We start from the raw sequence: 24,970 nt of genomic DNA, 5'->3' as shown, positions 1-24,970 counted from the left end.
TAATTAAATCTTAACAAAGAAGAAAAAGCTGCTATGAGTGGTTAGCAGAACTAGGAACCAGGGTCACTCATCTCCTTGGGCCTCCACGGTTGCTACTGGACATGTGCTGTGTGCCTGGCCCATTGGGAGGCTATGGGGACATGGCGATCAGAGAGCCTGGTGCTGTCGGGGTGCTTAGCGCCGTGATTTCTGCTGACCTTCCAGCTGGGTGCAGGGAAGAGCAGGACAGGAAGCTTCTCTGCAGCTCGCTGATCCGCGTCGCAGCTGGGCTCCTGGGATTGCACCCACTCAGCAGGTGAGAGTGGGTGCAACAGCGTGCTTCAGCACCAGCCTTTCCGAGACCTCGTGCAGGAGTGCTGAGTCATCCTTTTTGCCCTCCTGTCCCCCTTCTCCCTCTGAGTGCCAGGAAGGAAGGCTGACCCAAGTGTAAAGAGGTAGCGTGGGCTCCCCAGGCCATGGGCATGTGCCGGGCAGCCGGCTAGGATGGGTGGTGGAGGAGGTTTGCTAACAGTGGCAGTGTTCTCTGGCCCTCTCACCCTGCCTTACCACTAGGAGAAAACAACCTGGCACCCACATCAGGGTGGTGTTTGGAACAGTTTGCCTACAGTTGCACATTGAGGTTCTTGTCCACAGGGACGTGAACTTCCACCCCAGAAATAAAACACCATCCTCCCCCTTCTCGGACGTGGAGTGTGACAGAAAGGTTCACCTGTCAACAGGTGGGCTGACCCATGGGGCCCTCCGCTGAAAAACATGCAGTGGCTCCAGCTGACTCCAGGCTGCCGTATGGAAAGAGAGGCAGTGAGCTTTGTTCTCACTTTCCGTGCTACTTCCATGGAACTACGCCTGGCATTCGGGTCACACGCAGGGTCCTTGGCACCACATTGTGTGCTGCCCCATTACGCAAGAACACTTTTCCCCAGCGGTGTTGACATATGTCCTCTTAAATCAATCAGCCTTCCCATCTGGGCCAACCCATTTACCAGGAACGAGAAGGAGGGCATCCCAGGGAGAAGGACATGATGTTCTGGACACGGCACTGCTGTATTTACCAAGATACTTTTTCTACCTTTCTTTTAAAAAACAGAAACTGAAAGACAAACACTCTCGGGTGTGACATCTTACACTGGATGATGAGTTTCCGGTGTTCGTCGCGAGAGTCTTCCATGGTGTAAAGGGTTTGCTTGGTGATGCTGTTCAGGTCCACGTTCCTCCAGTCCTCCAGCATTTGGAACGTGATGTCTGCACTGTGGATCACTGTTCGGGATGCCTGTGATCCAATCCAAGCAACTCATTAGCCTGAGAGCTGTTAGGTTAAAACCCCTTCATTTTAGTCCCCTCTGTGTCTCATGGGATCTGCTTATGGTATTTTGCAAACTACTTTGTAATTCGGGAAAGTCCACAGGCAAGAAGGCAGCAGCTGACTCCCTGACTCTGAAGATCCAGACATCTCTTCCTATCTCTCCTGCTCTACAGGAAACCATCGAGGTGGCCTAGTGCAGTCCAGACACTGCAGTTCGCAGCCCCTTTGGTCTTGACCCCATGAACAACAGGACGAAGCCCAGAGATCCGTGAGCTCTCTGATGAAATCTTGCAGATGGGGCTCTGCACTTCAGAACCTTTTAGGTTTCAGAATGGTCTCGCTACCCTTGTGATAGATTTGGCCCCAGAAACTTCAAAACGTTTGCTTGTCATATGAGTGCGTTCTGAAGCAGCTGAGGCTCTGGTGTTCTCCTTTTAAGTAACTAGGGTGATTAAAGTAAATAGGAATAACTAAGAAGGAGGAAGAGGGAAACTATACCACAAGTCTCTCTCTGAGTGTGTATATCCTTTAAAGCTGTGGCTTCCTAGCAAACCCTCATTAGCGAGCTTAAATTTATAAGTTGGATACTTGGAACAACATCACCAAGTTGGAACAATCATGATAGAAGAAAAACATATCAGGGTCATTTCCTTCACTTGCATGTTTTCAAAATGTCTTTTAATTAAAATTTTAAAAGGATATGAAATTCACAAGGACCTTGAAAGTCTCCTAATGCTTGTGAATTTCCAGGCAAAGGTAAAAAGATAAATACTGATGATCCCTTGGTACACCCCGGACTGTCTAAGCACAGGTCAAATGCTATTTAAAGAACTGTACAACCCCTCAAAGGTCACAGAGGCCTGGGGTCATTCTGTGATAAAATAATGGAAATAACGGAACATAAAGGGCAGGCGTCTGGATTCAAACAGGCCTAGGTCAGAGCCTGGCTCTGCTGCTCATCACTGACTGATTTGGGGCAGGTGATTCCTGATCTGTGAAACAGAGATGTAATAGTACCTCCCTCCCTTCCTGGGAGGGTCCTGGCTGCTGTTGTGGGACCCTGGAGATGATGTTTGGAAAGCCTAGTGCATGGCACAGAGCTAAGGGCTCCATCAGGGTGACTGCTGGTACTCAGGTTGGTTTTCTCTGCAGTGAGTGTGCTGACACCTCAGGGACTTTGCATATGTGTTCCCGCTGACTGGCTGGAACGCCCTCTTCCCTCACTGCCCTGGCAACCCTGCTAGCATGCATGCTCCAGCCGAAATGCCGTGCACATGGAGAAGACTTTGCTGACCTTTTTATCTGAACAGGACTTGAATGTCCTCCTAGTCCCTACTTCCATTCTATTTCCTTCCTAACACTAAGACTTATATAATTTTTTTGACATATTTTTTCTTCTAAGGGCAGTACCACCGAGCATGGTGTCTGGCATGCAGCAGGCACTCCAAAATATTTTGTGCGCTAAGAGACTGAGATATGAATGCCAACTTTCTTGTGTGATTAGTGCATCTGAAAGAGCCCAGATACGTGCATGCTGGGTCCAAGTATTTGGGATGCATCTTCGGCTGGATGTTGTTCAGCCTGACTGTGTGTGTTTAGGAAAGCTGCCTGGGGCACCGGCACTGTGGCATAGTTGGTTAGGCCTCCACCTGTGGTGCTGGTATCCCACATGGGAGCCAGTTTGACTCCCGGCTGCTCCACTTCCTATTCAGCTCCCTCCTAGTAGCCTAGGAAAGCAGTGGAAGATAGCGCAAGTGCTTGGGCCCTTGTACCCCGTGGGAGACCTGGAGGAAGTTCCTGGCTCTGGTGTAGTGCAAGCCCAGCCATTGAGGCCATTTGGGGAGTGAACCAGTAGATGCAAGATCTCTCTCTCTCTCTGGACTCTTTCAAATAAACAAAATAAATCTTAAAAAAAAAAAAAAAAAAGGCAGGGCAGGTGCTGTGGTGCAGTGGGTTAAAGCCCTGGCCTGAAGCACCAGCATCCCATATGGGCGCCAGTTCTAGTCCTGGCTGTTCCTCTTCCAATCCAGCTCTCTGCTGTGGCCTGGGAAAGCAGTAGAAGACGGCCCAAGTCCTTGGGTCCCTGCACCCACAAGGAAGACCTAGAAGAAGCTCCTGCCTCCTGGCTTCGGATCAGCGCAGCTCCAGTCATTGTGGCCATCTGGGGAGTGAACCAGCAGATGGAAGACCTCTCTCTCTGGCTCTACCTCTCTCTGTAACTCTGTCTTTCAAATAAATAAATCAAATCTTTAAAAAAAAAAAAAAAAAGCTCGCTGGGATGTTGGCTCAGCATTGTGTCATTGTCTGTTGGTTTAGCCCCAGCACTGCACCGGGACTGACTGCCCTGGATGTGTCCGAGAGCTGTCGAGTGAGGATGGCAAGGCAGCACCTGCTCACTAAGCTACACACTGTCTGCCTGGGGGAGCTGTGCAGGGGTGTGTTTGTGTGCATGTGCTTCTGTTCTCGGGTGTCGATGACTTTACCTATGTGTGCATTATAAAGACCAAGTCCTTACTAAACTGTCTCAGCCCCAGAAAGAGGCATCAAAACGCCAAGAGGAACTAAGAGCCACTCTGCCAAGTTGGAGAAAGGAACTAGAGGGCCAGGCTGGCATGCACCTCAGAAATGTGGCAGCGTTTCTTCGTTTTGTCAGCATTCGTTTTCTTCCCTGAATCCTGCAGGCTCTGCCCATCCCCCGCACAGTGCCCTCGTGTCGCCTCTGTAGCAGTCTGCGTGAATCTGGTGGAGTTCCTTCTGGTCTCCACGTCCCCTGCACCCTCTGTTCCAGGAGCAGGACAACTGTGAGGGGGGTTGGGGTGGACACTGCCCCAGGGCCTTTCTTCAGGCCACTCTAACAGGACACCCATTCCTCCCACCTTGACTTTGAGTAACCAGCACAAACCAGAGCCAGTAACACCTTCAGGAGCAGTTACGAAGCCAAGCACAAGCAGGTGACATACGTGAGTGAATGGGCCAAGTGTAAGACAGAGCTGGGGCTGAAGCTGTGGCACAGCAGGTTACGCTGCAGCCTGGGACTCCGGCATCCTATATGAACACCTGTTCAATTCCTGGCTGCTCTGCTTCCAATCCAGCTAATGCACCTGGGAAGGCAGCAGAAGATGGCCCAAGTGCTTGGGCCCCTGCCACCCATGTGGGAGACCCAAAAGGAGTTCCAGGCCTTGGCCTTCGTCTGTGCCAACCTTAGCCATTGTGGCCATTTGAGGAGTGAACCAGTAGATGGAAGCTCTCTCTCTCACACTGCCTTTAAACTAAATTAGTAAACCTGAGAGAGAGAGAGGAAGAGAGAGAGAGAAAGTAAGTTGGCATGACAAGGACAGTGCTTGCTAGAGAGAAGCTGGGGGCATCTAGCTGGCTCCTGTCCTGGGAAACACAGCTCTGGGGCAAGTTGAAGCTCTTGAAATTTCTCTACAGAAAATTTGGATATTTAGCTCTTAGCTCCCAGTTTTGACTTTAAGTAACCAAGTGAAAAGTGTTTTTAACAACGCCAATCAAACATTAACCCCACACATTCGAGGGCCAGATTTGGCCTGCAGCCACTTGTTGGCCAGCCACCTCTGCTGTGAGGTCAATTTTAATGTCATGTTCATGGCTTGCCTCAGCAGATAACCTTCTCTCAGGTGCAAAATTAATAATAGAAATGTCAAGTAATATGCCACCCAGTTCAAACTACAGAGTAGATAGGGGCATGGAGTAGGATCTCCCACTTTTACATTTGAATTTATACACTTTTACATTTGAATTTTTTATAAGGATATGTCACTTCTGAGCTAAAAATAATGCAGATGAGGAACACTACACAAAAGTGAGCGAATACTTAATATACTATGTGGCTTTGAACTCTTGTAGATGACACAACAAACAACAAATCATCTCTTGATCTGATTCCTGTGACTCAGTGGTTAGAAACAGGGGTATGGACGGTGAGGGGGGATGGGATTTCACTGGCATTCTTGGTCATCACAGCTGGGGGTGGGTGGGTGGTACTGCTGGCATCTGGTGGGTGGAGGCCGGGGATGCTACACAAGCAACTCCCTACAACAAAGAATTATCCAGCCCCACATGTCAATAAGGGGAGGGGGCACTTAAGGGAAACATACAATTGTGGACCTAGACCATATCTGAAAGGTTCACAGACACTTGATGTCAGAAATTATTTTGTGTATTAGTTGAAACTGGTTATTAACTAATTAAAATTTTTTTTATCTGTAGAAATTGAAAATAATCGAGTGCCCTGTTAAGCAACCGGATAGATTCTGCAGGCTGCTTTTGTGGATCTGCCCCTGTGTTCACAGTGACTCAGCCATGGTGAAAACCCATTACGGAGGACAGCTACCTGGCAAAGATGATTTAGTGATGTTTGCCGTCTCAGAATTTGGGAAAACCTTCTCGACACTGCAAGAAGAAAAGAGATAGTTTGAAACATCCGCATGCCTATGATGGTACCTGGTGTTTTGAGGCAAATTTCAAAAAAGTTCCTTCCTCATTTTGCCTAAACTTGTCAGAATGCCCAACCCCATTTGTCTACCCACTGGCAAAACTCTGCATTTGGTCTTTTGTTCTCCTATTTGGGCTTCCCCAGCCATTTCCTAATGGTGGCGTCTGATGTACAGATTTCAAAGTCACACACACACACACACACACACACACACACACAAACACACTCGCAGGTGTGAGAAATCATGGCGTCAATCAACCGTGAGTAAAAGGAATTATTTACTTGTCTTTCATTTTGCTAATTGCAAGCTCAATCACTTCTCCCCACAAATAATTGCAGGAATCAAGTGGAAGCTTTGAAGAAGCCCCTTTAAAAAGTAGTGTGTCTAATAGGAAACCTTGATTGTGCCTCACCATTGCGGGGCGGGGTGGGGGTGGGGGTGGGGGGGCAGCTAGCAGGTGCTTCGTGGATAGAACCCTGGCAGCACCTTGATTTTTTTTTTTTTTTGGCTGATCACTACCTGTAGGAAAACTCTTGTTTCCTACACTGATCATTTCAAGTGGGGCGACCCATCTGTGGATTGGATCTTAAAGCAGACAAGCCATGTGCCTGTCCGAGGTCTTCATTTCTCCAGAGCCATCTGGAGAGGTGTTTGTTTCCACCCCTTGCACATTCCCCACGCGCACTCCAGGCTCCCTGGGAAGAACGACTTCCTCCAAGCATGAAGCAGGCGCAGGTGGAAGCCCGACACACCTCCTGGGTGCGCTGCTGCCGACTTTGAACGGGTTTGTTTTGTCTGCATAATTAAAATGGGCGCGGGGCATTCTTCTCATTAATTTCTGAACTGGTCAAGAAATGGTCAGAAATTTCCCTCGGATTATTCTAATTTGTACACAGAGCGGGCTTGGTTTGAAGAAATAGGGTGTGGGGTGGAGGCATGGGGGTTGGGGGGGGGCGGGTGGCAGATGAACTTCTAATTTTCCAGGCCGATCAATCGTTAATCCTTCTCCTTAATTACTTTTTCTTTAACTTTGTGATGTGGAATTTAGTGCTCGTGAAAAGAAAAGAACTGAGAGGCGTGAAATAAAGCGGGCTTTATGGGTGAGGGGCTCTGTAGGCAGCCTCCCAGCGCCTCTCAAAGGGCTCCCTTGGCCTGTGGAGAGAGAGTAATTTGATCGCCTTCCTTTCCCTCGCTGGCTCCTCTCTGGGACAAGAACAGCGAGCTGTATTCAAATGGGGCTTCAAGACACGTATGTCTTAAGACTCTGTTTGGCTTAAAATCGGTTCATCTTTGTCTGAGAGCCACCAATGAGCTGCACCTGAGTCTTCCCCAAACCCCAGCCAGAAATACAAGACCAGTTTTCTGGGGAAGGAGTGATGTTAGCAGCGAAGATCCGCGGCCCCGGGCCCCTCCCCGCAGCAGTAAGATGCATTTGGCTTTGTGATTTAGGCCCAGAATGTTAGGAGCCCTGGCGATGGTCTCTGTCTCTTGCTGCCGCTGTTTTTGTGGGCAGGGAATGCAAAGGCATCTCAGAGCTTGGAGGTCACACAGTGTGATTCCTGGCCCCTGTTTACTGGCTGTGTGAGGGGCTCTGGTTCCTGGGTCACACTGGTGGCGGTGGGAGGCTCAAACAAGACGAGGAGTGGTGGGTGATGGGCAGAAACAGGCCTCAGACAGATCTGGGAGCCATCCTCTCTGCCACTCACTACCCCTCTGAGCCGGATCCCTCCTCCGCGAGTGGGCCACCCATAATACGCATTTTCTGTGGTTCAGTAAGTGTTGGCATATAAAGTTCTTAGCATAATGGCTGCTGCTTTGTAGGCAAACAGTGAGTGGCTGCTGCTATTGCTGGTGTTTCATGAACAAGGGGTGTGAAATATTTGGCTCTGAAATGTATGGTGCCCTTGCCTCCTGCGCCCACACCCTGGTACCTACATTCAAACTTGATGTTGCGCAGGTTTTCTGGGAGGTCATGGAGAGCCACTTTTAGCCACTCGTCCAGCTGCTTGGCAAACTTTCGGATCACCTGAGTTAAGCTAGAAAGAGAAAGGATGCCTTGTGAGTGCCTCTTGTGTTGTCCGGTCTCCCCGCTAGGCCTGCACAGGGGCTTGGGTCCCCCTCACTGGGCTTTAGCTGCTGCCAGTAGGTGCCACTCGTAAGAGCAACCTTAGAGATAGTGCAGGTGACCCAAGTCCTGTGGGAGACCTGAGCATCTGGGAAGGGATGCCAAGAGGGTGCTCTGGTGCCAACGCTGGCCCGCAGTGCCCAGCTGTGGGGAATGGTTCACCTCCTTCTTCTCAGGACAGACAGACAGCAAAGGAAGAGCAGGTCAGTGTCACACTACCTGCAGAACCAAGGGTGATGCCTCCTCTTGTCCCAAGACCAAACCCCATCCAGTCTCCTCCTGCCGTCTCAGGAGCCTCGCTTTCCATACACTACTGTTCCCTCTCTACTCCATCACTCCTCTCAGCATTTTAATGCATTAAGAAATAGTAATAAAATAAAGACTGTTATTCCCTTAACTGTGTCTTCTCAAGTCACCACCCTCCCCCTCACTTCACAGACCTCATGGAGTTGTCTGTCTCCTTATCTGCTCTTCCTCACCTCCCAGTTCACTCCTCACCTCACCCCTGCTCCTTGTCCTCGACAATGCTCCCTTGGGCAGCGACCCCGTCCACAACACCAAACCGGGCAGGCTCATTTTGGTCTCATCTTGCTTGGCGTCTCGGCAGCATCTGACTCTGTCACCCTTTTTGCAAACACTTGCTCCCCCTGGCATCTGTGACCCCCTTATTCAGGCTGCTCCTCGAAAATCCCAACGTTTCCCTCCCTGTACCTGGCCATTTCTTCTTCCAGTCCTTCCAAGTCCAGCCCTGGGGTCTCTTCTCATAAAGCTTTATTCCTTCTCTGGGTACTTGATCCACGTCCAGAGCTTCAGTCACCGTCTACGCTAACTTGTATGTCTCGGGCACAGAGACAGAACCCCAAGCCAACTGCATATGTGACTCCTGTAGCCCAGTCTTTATCCAACTTCCTCCATTCTCTCAAATGTCTTTTAGTTTGAATCAGGATCCAAGCAAGGTCCATACATTGTATAAGGGATATAACATTGCCTTATTCTACTTCATTTTTCATTCTCTTTTGTGCCATTGATTTACAGGTTCACTGGAATGTCCCATGCTCTGATTGGATTGATTTCTTCCTTCCTGTGTGTCGTTTATTCCAGTCATCTACCCTGTGTGCTCCCAGTACTCTAGCTGACTCGATACAACTCGGTTCCAACTTTTCAGGCAAGCAAACTGCAATGGGTGGTCCCTGTGCTCCCTGCTGCACCACATCACGAGGCTTATAAGGTCTGGTTGTTCTTCCTCTAGTACATCAGGTTCTGTATTCACTATCTGAGATTTGGTCTCTCTTCCCAGTAGCAAATATTGCAGATTTTCCCTCCAAGTTGCCTCTTGGGAGCATCCATTTTTCTCGCCAGTTCAAGCTGCCATCATCATCCCTCGCCTGGGCTCTTCCACTAGCTTCCTGCCCCCCTGCCTTGCCACATCCACCCAACTTCTACATTTTTTCCAAAATACTTGCAATCCTGGTCTATTTCACCTTCTGATTAAAACTCCTCAGTGCATTCGTTTTATTCTTAGGATAAAAACCCAAATTCTAACCACAGTCCCTGACGGCCACACTCCAGCCCTCCTCCCTCTCCCACCCCACCTTGCACTTCCTCCCGTTTTGGCACCACCAGCCTCTGCCCTGTTCTCTCCCACCAGCCTCTGCCCTGTTCTCTCCCACCAGCCTCTGCCCTGTTCTCTCCCCTCTCACAGCCTTTGCCCCTGGCGTTCTTGCAGTCAGGAGCAGCTTTTCCTTCTTCATCTGTTCAATTCCTGCCCACCATCAGAGTTGAGACCGGATTTACTCCCAGAGGAAAACCTTCTCTGAAGCTGCCCTAGACCAGGGCAGAGCCCATTCTTTCTCTGGAAAGGCCCCGTGGCTGTGACAGCCTGCATGACTATCTCGTTAATGTGGACCTTCTCTTTCCCCCTAGACTCTGTACTCCATGCCAGGGCAGGGACTAAGCCTCCTTTCCTTACCGCTGTATCCTTAGCCCCCAGCATGGTGCCAGGCGCATAGCAGCCCTGAACAAGCGTTAAACAGAAGAAAGAATGAAAGGCTTCCCATCCCCAGACGGAGCGACCTCAGCTATATTCCCTACAAGGTCCTGCCCACATTGTGCCCCCTCTCCACCCTGTTCATCGCTGGTTGCAGCCCCTCCAGGACCACCCCCTGGCTCACTCCACTCCCACAACACGAGCCGCCTCCCTGTTTCTCCAACACTCCAGGCCTTTGCCTGCCTCCCCAGGGCCTCCGTACCCACTGCTTCCTCTGCCTGGGAAGCTCTTGCCCCAGAGAGTGGCATGGCTCCCTGCCCTACCAACTTCACTTACACTTAGTTCAAGTGTGGACCATGATATTTCAAACCGGGGGCCTCCCCACTCTCTCGGCTCCCCCAACTCAACACTCTGCATCTTACCGTATGTTTGAAAAGGATGACTTTAACTACAGGAGGGCAATCACATGACTGTAATTATCCAGCCAAGATAGCAGTCTGGGGCCAGTACTGTGGCACAGTGGGTAAAGCTTCCACCTACATCACTGGCATCCCAGTTCGAGTCCCTGCTGCTCCATTTCTGATCCAGCTCCCTGCTAATGGCCTGGGAGAGCGGTGGAGGACGGCCCACACCTGCACCCACATGGGATACTGGGTCCCTGCACCCACATGGGAGACTGGGATGAAGCTCCTGGCTCTTGGCTTCAATCTGGCCCAGCTCTGGCTGTTACAGCCATTTGGGGAATGAACCAGTGGGGTGGAAAATCGATCTCTCTCTCTAACGCTGCCTTTTAAATAAATAAATTTTTTAAAAATAATAAAATCCGGTTTTTTGAAGGCAGAGCCAACAGGATTTTATGGTAAATGGATGTAGGTGTTTGAGGAAAGGATGGAATCAAGTTTGTCTCCTGAGAGAAAAGGGACAGAAGCAGCCGCTGTGCCCAGCAGGGTGCCTGACAGGCAGGAGCTGATTCCTAAATGGTAAATACTGGGTGGGCTGTAAGGGCTGTAATACAGACAGGGCCCACATTCAGTACTCGTCATCTTAGCACCCTGGACCCAGCTTCTAAGGGAGAGGCTGCTCCCGACAGGTCAACAGTGAAAGAAGTCCCAGGGTTAACCTTCCTGTGGCTGTGGCTGTGGCTGTGGCTGTGGCTGTGGCTGTGGGCGTTGGCACAGGTGCTGTGCCACTCTCCACCCATGACACACTGCCCTCGCTCCCAGCTGGAGCTGGGGAGCAGAAATAAGCAGCAGGACTGCAGGTGGGGCCCCTCACGTTGAGCTAATGTTTTACTTTATGCAGCTGCAGAAAAGTGAGGAGGGCTTTAGCCCAGAAAGGATTCTATCTGGGGCTCAGACTCGGGACTACAGGACTTGTAGGAGTCATCGGAGCATTCAAGCTGCTATGCTGTGGTGTCAAATGAGCAGGGGAGGAATCGCCTGCCCAGCCTCAGAGATGCGCCTCTAGCCCAGCCTGCTCTGCCTCCTGCAGGATCCGCTGATGCTGCCACACCCCCTCCCTGACAGACTTTCCTCCCGGGGGTACCCTGCAGCTGACAGCTTCCCCCGCTCCTCCTTCCTCCTAGCTCAGCCCTTGGCTGGCACTCCCCCCGTCTGCCCTGGGCTTGTAGTGCTACATTCTCCTCTGTTTTGTGGGGATGGTTCCCACTCCGACCGCTTCAGCATCAGCCCTTCCTCCCCATCTTCCCTCCGCACTTGTAACTCCCTGAATGGCTTCCAGCGGTGATGCTGTAGCAACAGCAAAAGCGGTGACAATAGCAGTTACACTTTCTAAGAGTGCAATGTGCTCAGCGCTAGACACTTCACCAGTACTTTTCTTATGTGATCCTCACTTCAACCCTATGAAGGAGGTACTACTGTTAATCCTTACACAGAGGTAAGAAACCAAGGCGCACAGAAACTTTTTTTTTTTTTTTTTTTTTTTTGCCCAAGGAAATGCAGCGAGTGCATGGCCAAGGCTCAAGCCCAGCTCTGTATGAATTCTGTTATCCTTCTGCAGTCAGGTGATGAAGGGATCCACATGTGCACTTTCAGATGCTTTGCTCCTCACTCTCCCCAGTGCCTTCTATGCAAAGGCAGGCGCCTCCAAAGGGAGGAGGCCATGTGCCTTGGCTCACTTGTGGAGGAGGGAAGATAGAAGAGTATCCCTACAAGTGGAGTAAAAGAATTCTGCTAAAATCTCCAACAAATTGCTGAAGGCTAGGATGAGAGCGTAGAACTCCGGGAGCCACAGGTACAAGGGAAGTTCACATCCATTTGCAAACTTCACAGATCTCTCGAGTGTTCTGAGGAAGACTGAAGACAAAGGAGAAGAACAGAGAAAGCCTTTCGCAGGGGTGCGTGTTTGCAGGAGAGGAGAAAACAACAAACAAACAAACAACCTGCCCCACAGCCAACCCCAACTGGCTAATAAGCACCAAGTCTCAAACAGGTGTAGCAGAGGTCCACTGGGAAGGCCTACAGCTGGGGGTGGAGTAGGATCGTGGAGAAAAAAGCCCAGGGGCTGCAGCTGTGGAGCCTTGTGTTAAAGCTACAGCATGTGACACCACTTCAAGTAGTGGCTGCCCCACTTCCAGTCCAGTTCCCTAACAATGGCCTGGGACAGTGGAAGATGGCTCAAGTCCTTGGGACTCAACCACCCATGTGGGAGACACTGATGGAGCTCCAGGCTCCTGGCATCAGCATGGCCCACCCCTGGCGTTGTGGCCATTTAGGGGAGTGAACCAAGGGATGGAAGATCTCTCTTCCTCCGCCCCCACAACTTTACCTTTCAACTAAATCTTTTGAAAAAAAATTTTTTTTCTTTAAAGCCTAAGAATATTTACAAGCTAAGCACAAGACACCTTAAGAGAATTTGCATCTGGTGGTAGACTGAAGATAATGGCAGCAACAAGAAAAGCCAAACCCAATTAATCCCCGAATATACTGATTGACTCCTTACATTCAGAGCCAAGAGAACAGGCATGTCTGTTTCTAAACATAAATACTATCCACCTCAGTCTATACTGTTCTGAGCAGTTTTGCAGTCATTGAAAATTACAAGGCACATAGGAAACCAAGAGTCTACTGTCAAGAGACAAAGCAGTCAACATAACAAGAGTGACCATGGCTCACTCAATGAAAAAGGGAAACAGTAAGCATGAGCAGATGAGGAATTTCAGCAGGACGCAGAAATTACCAACAACAATAAAATGAAATGGCAGAAACCAAAATGAAAAAAGCATACGTGACAATGTTGAGTCATGCTAGGACCTTTAACAGATAACCAGGGGCCGGCATTGTGGTGCAGCGGGTTAAGCCTCCACCTGTGATGGCAACATATGGTGCCAGAGGCGAAGAATGCCTTCAGCAGCATCAATACTAACACTGACAGACCGAAGGAAAGAACCAGTGATTCTGAAACAGGTCAATAAGAACGGCCCAATCCAAACTCAGAGAGAAAAATAAGAGGGCGGGGTGGGGTGGGGGAGCCAGAGCATCCAGGAGTTGTGGGGCAATGTCAAAGGTCTAACTTCTTGAGCCTGAAATTCACAAAGGAGAAAACAGAGCAGAAGATAATGGCTGGGAGACCTTCAAAAAATAATGAAATTCACTAAAGCACACACCTAAGAATCTCAGGAAGACCAAGCAGGATTCAAAACAAAACACCTACGTCCATTACAGATGAACAGCTGAAAGCTAAACACAGAGAACATTTTGAAGGCAATTAAGAAAACAAAGGCGCATTTTATACAGAGGAGCAAAGATCTATGAAAAAGCCAAATGTGTGGGCCAAAAACAGTAAAGCAAAATCTTTAAAATGCTGAAAGCAAAGTTAAGCAAACAACACCACCACCACCACCCTTGTCAATCCAGAGTCCCATTCCCACTGAAAGTATCTTTCAGAAATGAAGGAGAAATTACGATTTCTAGAGAAGCACAAACTGAAATAATTCATTACAACCAGACCTGTAACACAAGAAATGTTAAAGAAAATTCTGTGGGCCGAAAACTATGACAGATTTACACAAAGAAAGGAAGGTCAGGAATCATTATGATGACGATAGGTATAAAATGTTATTTTCCTTATCTTTAACCATTCTAAAAGATAACTGTCTACAGCAAAAATAGTCCCAGTATTGTGTAAGTTTATAGGATGTGTGCTATGGTTTGTTCCACCAACACTCATGTTGACATTTGACTCTCAGTGTGACAGTGCTGAGTCTTGCTATGACTGTAAGAGGTAATCAGAAGCTGGCACTGTGGTGCAGTGGGCTAAGCCACCACTTGTGATGGCAACATCCCATATGGGCACTGGTTCATGTCTTACCTTCTCCACTTCCGATCCAGCTTCCTGCTAATGTGCCTTGGATTGGTTGCCACAAGAGCAGGTTGTAATAAACTAAGGTTCCCTTTGGTGTTTCGGCCTCTTCCTTACTCACTTGCTCACCACTTGTGCACTTGCTCTCACCAAGTGATGCCGTCTACCATAAAGCCCTCACCAGCAGCCAAGAACTTGGCTCTTTGATCTCCAGAACTGCAAGCCATATAAATCTCATTTCTTTGGAGATCGAGCAACTTGGAGCATTTTGTTATAGTAACATAAAGTAGAATATATAAAAATAAAATTACAAAATAACAACAGCACCAAAAAATTGGATGAAAGAATGGGAGTATACTATTGTAAGATTCTTATACTACTTGTGCAGCAATATAATAATATTTAGTATAGTACATTGTAAACTAAAGATATATAAACCCTAAGCAATGACAAAAAATTTAAGAGGTATAAATAACAAGCCAATCATGGAGGTAAATGGAATGATAAAAAAAAAAAAATAACCAACCTGGTATGGGTGTGTGGCAAAGATCCTGATCAGGATGCCCACATCCCACAACAGAGAACCCAAATTCAAGTTCTGGCTCCACTCCCCACCCTAGCTTCCTGCTAATGTGCACCCTGGGAAGGCAGCAAGTTGGAGCTCAAGTACTTGGGCCCCTGCCACCCATGTGGGAGATGCAGATTGAGTTCCTGAATCCCCCGGAACTGGATCTGGCCCAGTCCCAGTCAGTGCAGATATTTGGGGAGTGAAATAGCAGATGAACACTCTGTTGCTCACTCTGTCTCTACCTCTCACATTTAAAAAAAAAAAGGACTATATTTTTGACTATATTTATTTATGTGTAAGGTAGAGTGACAGAGAGAGAGAGAGAGAGAGAGAGAGAGGTCAATTTTCCATCTTATTGTACATTCTCCAAATGACCGTAACAGCCAGGGCTGGGCCAGGCCAAAGCCAGGAGCCCAGAACTGCATTTGCATCTCCCATATAGATGGCAGGGCCGAAGCACTTGAGCCATCATCTGCTTCCTCCCAGCATGCTCCCTAAATGGGACTCAAACCAGCACTCTGATATGGGATGCTGGCATTGCAGGTGGTGGCTTAACCTGACAAGCCACAACACCAGCTCCAAAACTAAAGAATGTATTTTTAAAAATAGCAACCCCAAACCAGGAAACAAAAAAAGGATAAAAGGAATAAAACCCAATGAAACTCATGGAAAGCAAGATGCAAGATTTTAATTCAACTAAATATTATATATATATATATATAATATTTAGTTGCTAGATAAAGCAACTGAAAAGGGAAATTGACAAATTGTATAAAAACTGGCTGTAAGAAATATATTTCAACTATAAAGTCAGAATAACAAAGTAGAAAAACATGTCATATAAACAATGATTTCTTAAAAAGGCTAAAGTATCTGTTTTACTGCCAATGTATATTTCTAAACAAGAAGGATTTTAAAAATACATTATATTATTAAAAGGAGTCAATTCACCAAGAATACATAACCATCTTAATTTGTACATATTTAGTAACAAAATTTAAAATGAGCCTCAAAATACATGAAGTAAAAACTGCTAGACAAACCCTCAAAGCTGAAGATGTCTATATTTTTCTCAATCAATAGAACAAATGGACAGAAAATCAGTAAGGACAAGGAAAATCTAAACAACACTATCAATTCACTTGACCTAATTGAGTTTTATAGAACACTTCACCAAATGATAGCAGAATATACAGCCTTTCCAAGTACATATAGGACATTCATGAACATATTCTGGGCCACACAAAACAAGCTGCACTAAATTTAAAACAATAAAAATATGATGTATTAAATCTGACAACAGAGGAATTAAACTAGAAGTCCATAACAGAAGATCTTGACAATCTCAAATATTTGGAGATTAAACAAATGACTTCTACATAACCCATGGGTCAAAAAGGAGGTCATGCGAAAGTAGAAAATATTTTAATTGAATTAACATGAAAATAATATATCAAAATTTATGGGATGGAGCTAAGCAGTGATTAGAGGAAAACTGATAGTATTAAATTATTTCACTAGGAAAGCAATGACTTAAATCTTCATGTAAAGAAACTGAAAAATGTGGAGCCAGCCTTGTGGTATAATAGGTTAGACTGGTACTTGTGATGCCAGTATCCCATGTGAGTGCTAAGTCCCAGCTGCTCCACTGTCAATCCACCTTCCTGCTAATGTGCCTAGGAAAGCAACGTAAAATCGCCAAAGTATGTGTGCCCCTGCCTCCCACATGAGAGACTGTGATGGTGTTCCAGGCTCCTGGCTTCACCTTGGCCCAGACCCAGCCATTGTGGCCATTTGGGGAGTGAACCAGCAGCAGGGAGATTCTCTCTCTCCCTCTTTCTCTGTAACTCTGCCCTTCAACTAATGAAAGAAAGAAAGAAAGAGAGAGAGAGAGAGAGAAAGAAAGAAAGAAAGAAAAATAGAGAGAAAGAGAGAGAGAGGAAGGAAGGGAGGGAGGGAGGGAGGGAGGGAGGGAGGGAAAAGAAAAAAGAAAGGAAAAGAAAAGAAAAGAAAGAAAAAAAGGAAAGGGGAAGGGAGGGGAGGGGAGGGGAGGGGAAGGGAGGGGAAGGGAGGAGAAGGGAGGAGAAGGGAAGGGAAGGGAAGGGAAGGGAAGGGAAGGGAAGGGAAGGGAAGGGAAGGGAAGGGAAGGGAAGGGGAGCATAAGAAAAAGGAAACTGAAAAACCCAAAATAAGCACAAAGAAAACAATAAAAGGGGCCGACGCCATGGCTCACTTGGTTAATCCTCCACCTGTGGCGCCAGCATCCCACATGGGGGCCAGGTTCTAGTCCTGGTTGCTCCTCTTCCAGTCCAGCTCTCTGCTGTGGCCCAGGAAGGCAGTGGAGGATGGCCCAAGTGCTTGGGCCCTGCACCCTATGGGAGACCAGGAGTAAGCACCTGGCTCCTGGCTTCGGATCCGGATCGGCGCAGTGCCGGCTGTAGCGGCCATTTGGGGCGTGAACCAATGGAAGGAAGACCTTTCTCTCTGCCTTTCTCTCTCACTACCTATATCTCTACCTGTCAAATAAATAAAAATAAAACAATAAAATAAAACCATAAATTAATAAATTGGAAACATAAAAACAAGAAGAGACTAGAGAAATCAAAAGCTGTACACTGATAAATCTCTTGGCACACTAATCAAGAAAAAGAAGATACAAATTAATTGCATCAGGAATGAGAAAAGGGACATTACTACAGATCCTACAGATAGCAAAAGAGTAATAAATAAATATTATGAACATATTTCTTCTAGAAAAATAGAAAAGAGAGAGCACCACCCAACTCATTTCACAAGACCAGGATTACTCTGACACCTAAACCAGAAAAAGACATTATACAAAAAAGAAAAGAAAAGATCAATACTTTCCTCAATATAATATTAGCAATTTTGATCTACCAAAATAGTTTGTAAAAGTCATAATCAGGGCCAGCACTGTGGCATAATGGATTAAGCTCCCATCTGCAACCCATGTGGGCACTAGTTCGAATCCCAGTTGCTTCTCTTCTGATCCAGCTCCCATCTGATGCACTTGGGAAACAGCAGAGGATGGCCCAAGTCATCGAGCTCCTGTACCCCTCTGGGAGACCTAGAAGAAGCTCTGTGCTCCTGGTTTTGGCCTGGTCCAGTCCCAGCTGTTGTGGTCATTTGGGGTGTGAACCAGCAGATGATCTCTCTTTCTCTCTCTCTCTCTGTAACAGTATCTTTCATATAAATAAATCAATTTTTTTTTAATTATGATCAAGTAAGTTTACCCTGGGGATCAGAGGCTAGTATAAGAATTTTAAAATAAAACAATGTAAAATCTACCATATTAGCAGACTAAAGAGGGAAAACTATATGATGACCTTAGAACTTTTAAAAAACATCTGTAACAGAAACTCCTATTGTGATAGGAACTCTTAGCAAACTAGGAATGGAAAGGAACTTTTTCAACTTGATAAAGGGCATCTATAAAAAGCCTATAGCTAGCATCATATTTTATAGTGAATACTGAATGCTTCCCCTTAACAATTAGGGAAAATGCAAAGATGCCTCATCCTTACCTAGGCTGGGACAGCATCCTAGAAGTCCTAGCAAGTGCAAAAAGGTATGGAGGAAAAAAGATACACTGCCTGGAAATAAATAGAAGAAATGAAGTTTTCTCTAGTCCTACATTACAAAATTATGGCAAATCCCAAAGAATCTAACAAGTGAGTTTAATGCTATCTCACAATGTAACATCAACACACAGAAGTAAGTCATGTTCTGAAAGCCAGCATTGAGCAATTGGGAACCGGGGTTTTAAAAACATTGTTGGGGACTGGAGGGAGGTGGGAACTTCATGCAGCAGTTAAGATGCAGTTTGGGTGGCCAGCGCCATGGTGCAGTAGGTTAATCTTCTGCCTGTGGCGCCAGCATCCCATATGGGCACTGGTTCTAATCCTGGCTGCTCCTCTTCCAATCCAGCTCTCTGCTATGGCCTGGGAAGGCAGTGGAGGATGGCCCAAGTGCTTGAGCCCCTGCACCCGCATGGGAGACCAGGAGGAAGCACCTGGCTCCTGGCTTTGGATCGGCGCAGTGCCAGCTGTGGCAGCCATTTGGGGAGTGAACCAACAGAAGGAAGACCTTTCTCTCTGTCTCTCTCTCCCACTGTCTAACTCTGCCTGTCAAATAAAAAAAAAATAAAGACTTTAAAGCCACCATAATCTAGATTGTGTGGAACTGGATAAAGAAATTATGGGACATGTACTCTATAGAATACTATACAGTAGTCAAAAACAATGAAACCCAGTCATTTGCAACAAGATGGAGGAATTTGGAAAACATCATGCTGAGTGAATTAAGCCAGTCCCAAATGGACAAATATCATATGTTCTCCCTGATCGGCGACAACTAACTGAGCACCAAAGGGGAAACCTGTTGAAGTGAAATGGACACTATGAGAAACAGTGACTTGATCAGCTCTTGTCCTGTTGATGTACAATGTAATACTTTATCCATTTTAGTATTTTTTTTTGTTCTAGTACTATTGGTTGAACTCTGCAATTAACACACAATTATTCTTAGGTGTTTAAATTTAACTGAAAAGTGATCCCTGTTAGGAATTTAGAAAACATTATGCTGAGTGAAATAAGCCAGTCCCAAAGGGACAAATATCATATGTTCTCCCTGATCGTTGACAATTAACTGAGCACCAAAAAGGAAACCTGTTAAAGTGAAATGAACACTATGAGAAACGGTGACTTGATCAGCCCTTGCCCTGACTATTGATGAACAACTTGATACGTTATCCCTCTTAGTATTTTTTTTGTTTGTTCTACTTAATACTTTCGGTTGAATTCTGTAATTAATACACAGTTATTCTTAAGTGTTGAAACTTAACTGAAAAGTGATTGCTGTTAAATATAAGAGTGGGAATAAGAGAGGGAAGAGATGTGCAATTCGGGACATGCTCAAGCTGACTTACCTCAAATGGTAGAGTTAGAAACATACCAGGGGATTCCAATTCAATCCCATCAAGGTGGCATGTACCAATGCCATCTCACTAGTCCCAGTGATCAATTTCTATTCACAATTGATCATAATGATAGGACTAAGAGCCAAAGGGAGCACATAAACAAGACTAGTGTCTGCAAATACTAGCTGATAAAATAAAAAAGGGAGAGAACAATCCAACATGGGAAGTGAGATACACAGCAGACCTATAGAATGGCAGATGTCCTAAACAGCACTCTGGCCTCAGAATCAGCCCTTAAGGCATGCGGATCTGGCTGAAAAGCCCATGAGAGTATTTCAGGCATGGAAAGCCAAGACACTCTGGCCAAAAAAAAAAAAAAAAAAAAACCCTAAATGAAAGATCTCCACGAGTGAGATCCCAGTGGAAAGAACAGGTCATCAAAGAAGGAGGTACCTTTCTCTGAAGGGAGGAGAGAACTTCCACTTTGACTACGACCTTGTCTAAATATGATCAGAGTTGATGAACTCAAAAGGCTTCCATAGCCTTGGCAACTCATGACAAGAGCCTAGGGTGATTACTGATGCCATAAACAAGAGTGTCAATTTGTTAAGTCAACAACAGGAGTCAGTGTGCACTTACTCCTCATCTAGGATCTCTGTCCTTAATGTGCTGTTCATTGTGATTTAATGCTATAACTAGTACTAAAACAGTATGTTTCACTTTGTGTTTCTATGTGGGTACAAACTGTTGAAATCTTTACTTAATATATGCTAAACTGATCTTCTGTATATAAAGAGAATTGAAAATGAATCTTGATGTGAATGGAAGGGGGGAGGGAGAGGGAAAGGAGAGGGTTGTGAGTGGGAGGGAAGTTATTGGGGGGGGGGAGCCATTGTAATCCATAAGCTGTACTTTGGAAATTTATATTCATTAAATAAAAGTTAAAAAAAAAAAGTTGTAGGCCGGCGCCGCGGCTCACTAGGCTAATCCTCCGCCTAGCTGCGCCGGCACACCGGGTTCTAGTCCCGGTTGGGGCACTGGATCTGTCCCAGTTGCCCCTCTTCCAGGCCAGCTCTGTGCTGTGGCCAGGGAGTGCAGTGGAGGATGGCCCAGGTGCTTGGGCCCTGCACCCCATGGGAGACCAGGATAAGCACCTGGCTCCTGGATCCTGCCATCGGATCAGCGCGGTGCGTCGGCCGCAGAGTGCCGGCCGCGGCGGCCATTGGAGGGTGAACCAACGGCAAAAGGAAGACCTTTCTGTCTCTCTCTCTCACTGTCCACTCTGCCTGTCAAAAAAAAAAAAAAAAAGAAAAGAAAAAAAAAGTTGTAGGGGAGACAACAATGAAGTAAGTTGGTACACATTTGTAGCAAGTCTTATTTTTCCACAGTAGATCTAAGGGGACAAATGCTAACATAGTGGAAGAACTACATCACAGTAAAGCTGATCCAAATAACACTATGTCAAAGTCTACACCTTGAAATCAGAAGTGTTTTTTTTTTTCTTCAAGTGTCAATGGAATACCCAGAAAACTTGACTATATTACTAAACAAAGAAAATCTAAGCAAAGTTTCAAGAAGAAATCAGCTAGTCAACAGTCTTTAATTACGAAGCAATAAAAATTAAAGTGAATAGCATAACCATAAGACAACAGTTCCTAACACATTGGCATTTTAAAATGCTCCTTTTAAATTCTTCCTAACCTGCTCACAAATGTAGTGAAATCCCTGACCTCCCCAAATATACAAGAGAACTTCAAAAAGTTCACGGGAAACTCATACTGTATTTTAATTTCAGTTTTCCACAAACATTTTAAAGCCTCTGCATATGTGTGTATACATAGGTATGTATATACATGTATATGTAGACACGCTCATATTTAAGTAGATAAGTTGATACTAAAATACTGCATATAGAAAAACCGGTAAGTGTCAGCAACAGGAAAATTCTGAAAAAGGAAAGTGATAACAAAGAGCTGGCCTTGCCAGATAGTTGGACATGTTTACAGATAGCAGACTTAAAACAGAGGGCTCCTGGAAATATCAATGGGTGAGGGAAAGGAAGTTCGGAAGTAGTCCCAAGTACACATGAGAAACAGTTCCAGGTACATATGAGATGCATCGCACAACAAAGGAAGCATCTCCCATCTAGGAAAAAAAATGTAATCACTCAAATGTGGTATTGGGACAACAGGAGAGGTACAAGCGGAAAAAATGGAGCTATTCTTAATAGCTTATATTAGGGTGAAACCCAAACTGAGCAAAAAGTCAAAAGATAAGCATTATACCGCAAAGTGACTGAGACCTACTATGGGAAAATTATATAACTGCAGTGGGAAAGACTTAAAACAACAATACAAAATCTAGGGATCATAAAAACAAGACCAATAAATTCAATGACATAAATGTATTTTCCGGGCCGGCGCTGCGGCTCACTAGGCTAATCCTCCGCCTGCTGTGCCGGCACACCAGGTTCTAGTCCCGGTCGGGGTGCCGGAATCTGTCCCGGTTGCCCCTCTTCCAGGCCAGCTCTCTGCTGTGGCCAGGGAGTGCAGTGGAGGATGGCCCAAGGACTTGGGCCCTGCACCCCATGGGAGACCAGGAGAAGCACCTGGCTCCTGCCATCGGATCAGCGCGGTGCGCTGGCCACAGCACACCGGCCGCGGCGGCCATTGGAGGGTGAACCAACGGCAAAAGGAAGACCTTTCTCTCTGTCTCTCTCTCACTATCCACTCTGCCTGTCAAAAAAAAAAATGTATCTTCCACATGACAAAGACAAAAAACCAAGATGAATTTTCGCAACTCTTAACGTAAATTGTTAATCCCTAATAAATGTGGAGTTCCTAAAATCAATGAAAGACCAAACACCAAAAAGAAAATTAGGTAAAGATTAAAAACAGAGTTCACAGGAGAAAAAATGCAAATAACCTATAAATATATGAAGAGAGATTCAAGTTCATGTTAATAAGATAATTGCATATTAAAACTTCACTCAGAAAAGCACAAGTCATATATCCTTTGATGCAGGAATTCTGCCCTCTGGGAGTTAGTTTATCCTACGCATAAATTCCATGTAGTGGGATGAATAGTGGCCCCTAAAATCCACGCAGAACCATGAGAACAACCTTATTTGGGGGAAGGGTCTTGGCAGATCTGATGAAAGACCTTCAGTTGAGATTAGCCTGGATTAACCAGGCAGGCCCTAAATCCAATGGCAAGTGCTCCTGGAAGCAACAGAACAGGAGAAGGCAGACAGACACACAGAACAGAGACCCTGGAAGACAGGGACAGAGAGTAAGGTGATGCGTCCACAAGCCAAGGAGCACCAGGTATGGCCCTGACAGCTCCCTAGGGAGCCAACCCTGCTGTCACCTCCATTTCAGACTTCTGACTTGTTTATGAGGGACAGGCTGTGAGGTGTGGACTTGTGTACAGGAGCCCACAAGGGAGACTCCTGCACACCGGGGCTAGGAGCAGCTGGGCTCTCAACCGACCTGTACCTGGAAAGAGAGGGCTGGAAGGGAGTGGAAGCCTGTGGAGGAATGGCCGGCCCCCCAGGACCTCATGGGAAGAGTCAACCTCTTGCCTTCATTTTTCCATTCCTGCCAGCACCATGGCCACAACTAAGGTTTTTGTTGTTGTTGTTGTTTCTTGTTGGTTTTTTTTTTTTTTTTTTTTGGTAAAGCAAGACATAGAACAGTATATACAGTGCCACAATTTCAGAAAGAGAAAATAGTATACACACTGATTCCATGTGCACAGCAGATCTCAACAGACCTCCCTAGTAAATGATTGTGTCCGATGCTCCAGGGAGGGGCTGGGGGTCTGGGGAGCAACAGTGCAGGAGGAAACTTCTCACTGTGCACCATATTCCACCTTTTGAATTTTAACCTCACATGGTTCAACATCTAGACATTTTATTTCTATTCACAAATATCAGTCAACTCCAAAGTTCAACACCAGTGGTCCTTGCAAGGGAGGTCTTTGGGCAGTGCATGGTTATCAACAATAAATGGGAAGAAGGGATAATCGGCCCTCAGGAGTAGCCCCCGGGGGAGGATGGGGACCAGGGTGCCCACCTGTCAGGTAGCGCCTGGAGCACGGTGGGCATCAGCACCCCGGAGATGGCTTTGTAGAGGATGGAGTCGCACACGCCAACGATGTTCACCACGGTGGAGGAGCCCAGCACAGGCAGCATGTGGGGCGGCATTCCTTGCCAAAAGTGCAGAAGGAAGCTTTGAACCTGTATCGACCCACAGAGAGAAGAACCATGAGGTGACACGGGGCTCTCCCAGCACAGCTCTGGAATCCCGCCGAGGCCAGCCCGGGCTGCCGTGCTGCTGTCTCCTTCCCCCGCGGTGGCCCACGCCACTCCCGGCCTGGCTTGGTGTGGGAGCCCTGGGCCTTCCTCCTGCACACAGCTTGAGCACTGCCGGGACTGGCAGCCTAGGGCCAGGAGCAGCACCGTAAACCCAAGGGCGCCTTCAGGGCTGGCTGTGGTTTCGAGTGTTTAAGGAAGGGAAGGCGAGGCCCCCACTGGGGTCTCAGGGACCCCCAGCTGTTCTGGGAGGGAAGGGAAAGGTGTGGGAGTTACACATGAGTGGGATGTTGTTAAAATGAAAATATGTGTCATACACAAGATCCTTGTGGTTCAAATCTGTGCGCCCAAATCCAGGGAATGCACAAAGGATATCCCCAGAGCCCTGGCCAGTTGGTGCCATTATGGGATGCTGGATGGTGCTTCCGGGCAGTTAACTTCAAGTGAGCAGGTGAAGTATATGTGATTGACTTTTCCTTTTTATCCCCAAACCACCAGGCCAGAGCAGGAATACACTGGATACTCAAAGATGGAATGACTCTTATTAAAGCAACTCATGTCACGTCTGCGTGGAATAGCCAAAGCAGAGCCCTTGGAGCAGAATAGGACACACACAAGTGGGACAAGGCGAGGGAAGAGAGCAGTAAAGATGCTTGGCTCATGGACCCAAGGACATTCACAAGCATCTAGACTCAGCTAGCCTTGAGGAGCAGCCCACCTTGAGGCCAGGGAACCCACAAGACTGATGTTTTATGAATTCTAAGAGACCTAGCTTGGTTTCTGACAGATGGGCACCCTCGAACTCCACAGGTGTTGTTATCCGCATATCCCTGGTTCCCAAATCAATCCTGACCCAGTGTGGGAGATAATTTTTCCCCTCTGGTTTAAGGCCCTAGAGCTGCCATTGCTACCGTCATTAGCTTCCTTTATTGAATGCCTGCCATTTGCCAGGTACT

The 24,970-nt window shown here is 46.8% G+C and overlaps 1 protein-coding gene and 1 long non-coding RNA gene across 8 annotated transcripts in view; one reads left to right on the top strand and one right to left on the bottom strand.

The window, feature by feature from the left end:
- Positions 1–20,534, top strand: part of LOC138844426 (uncharacterized) — a 72,312-nt gene extending 51,778 nt beyond the window's left edge. Inside the window, exons 2-3 of the long non-coding RNA XR_011380261.1 lie at positions 5,534–6,019; positions 18,709–20,534. This is a non-coding gene — a long non-coding RNA (uncharacterized lncRNA). The remainder of the gene's footprint in view (positions 1–5,533; positions 6,020–18,708) is intronic.
- The window catches only part of RFX4 (regulatory factor X4), a 165,805-nt gene that overhangs the window by 39,839 nt on the left and 100,996 nt on the right, over positions 1–24,970 (bottom strand). For all 7 annotated transcript variants that reach the window (XM_008257109.4, XM_070052804.1, XM_051846592.2 and 4 more), the window contains 4 exons: positions 23,776–23,939; positions 7,696–7,796; positions 5,658–5,716; positions 1,126–1,270 (listed from right to left, as the gene is read on the bottom strand). In XM_008257109.4, the coding sequence (XP_008255331.1) occupies positions 1,126–1,270; positions 5,658–5,716; positions 7,696–7,796; positions 23,776–23,939 (469 nt within the window). The remainder of the gene's footprint in view (positions 1–1,125; positions 1,271–5,657; positions 5,717–7,695; positions 7,797–23,775; positions 23,940–24,970) is intronic.

Source organism: Oryctolagus cuniculus, chromosome 11 (genome assembly GCF_964237555.1).
Source record: "Oryctolagus cuniculus chromosome 11, mOryCun1.1, whole genome shotgun sequence".
In the NCBI taxonomy this organism is placed as follows: Eukaryota; Metazoa; Chordata; class Mammalia; order Lagomorpha; family Leporidae; genus Oryctolagus; species Oryctolagus cuniculus.
Note: the sequence above shows the minus strand (reverse complement) of the source record. Positions and strands in the feature narration are given on the sequence as shown.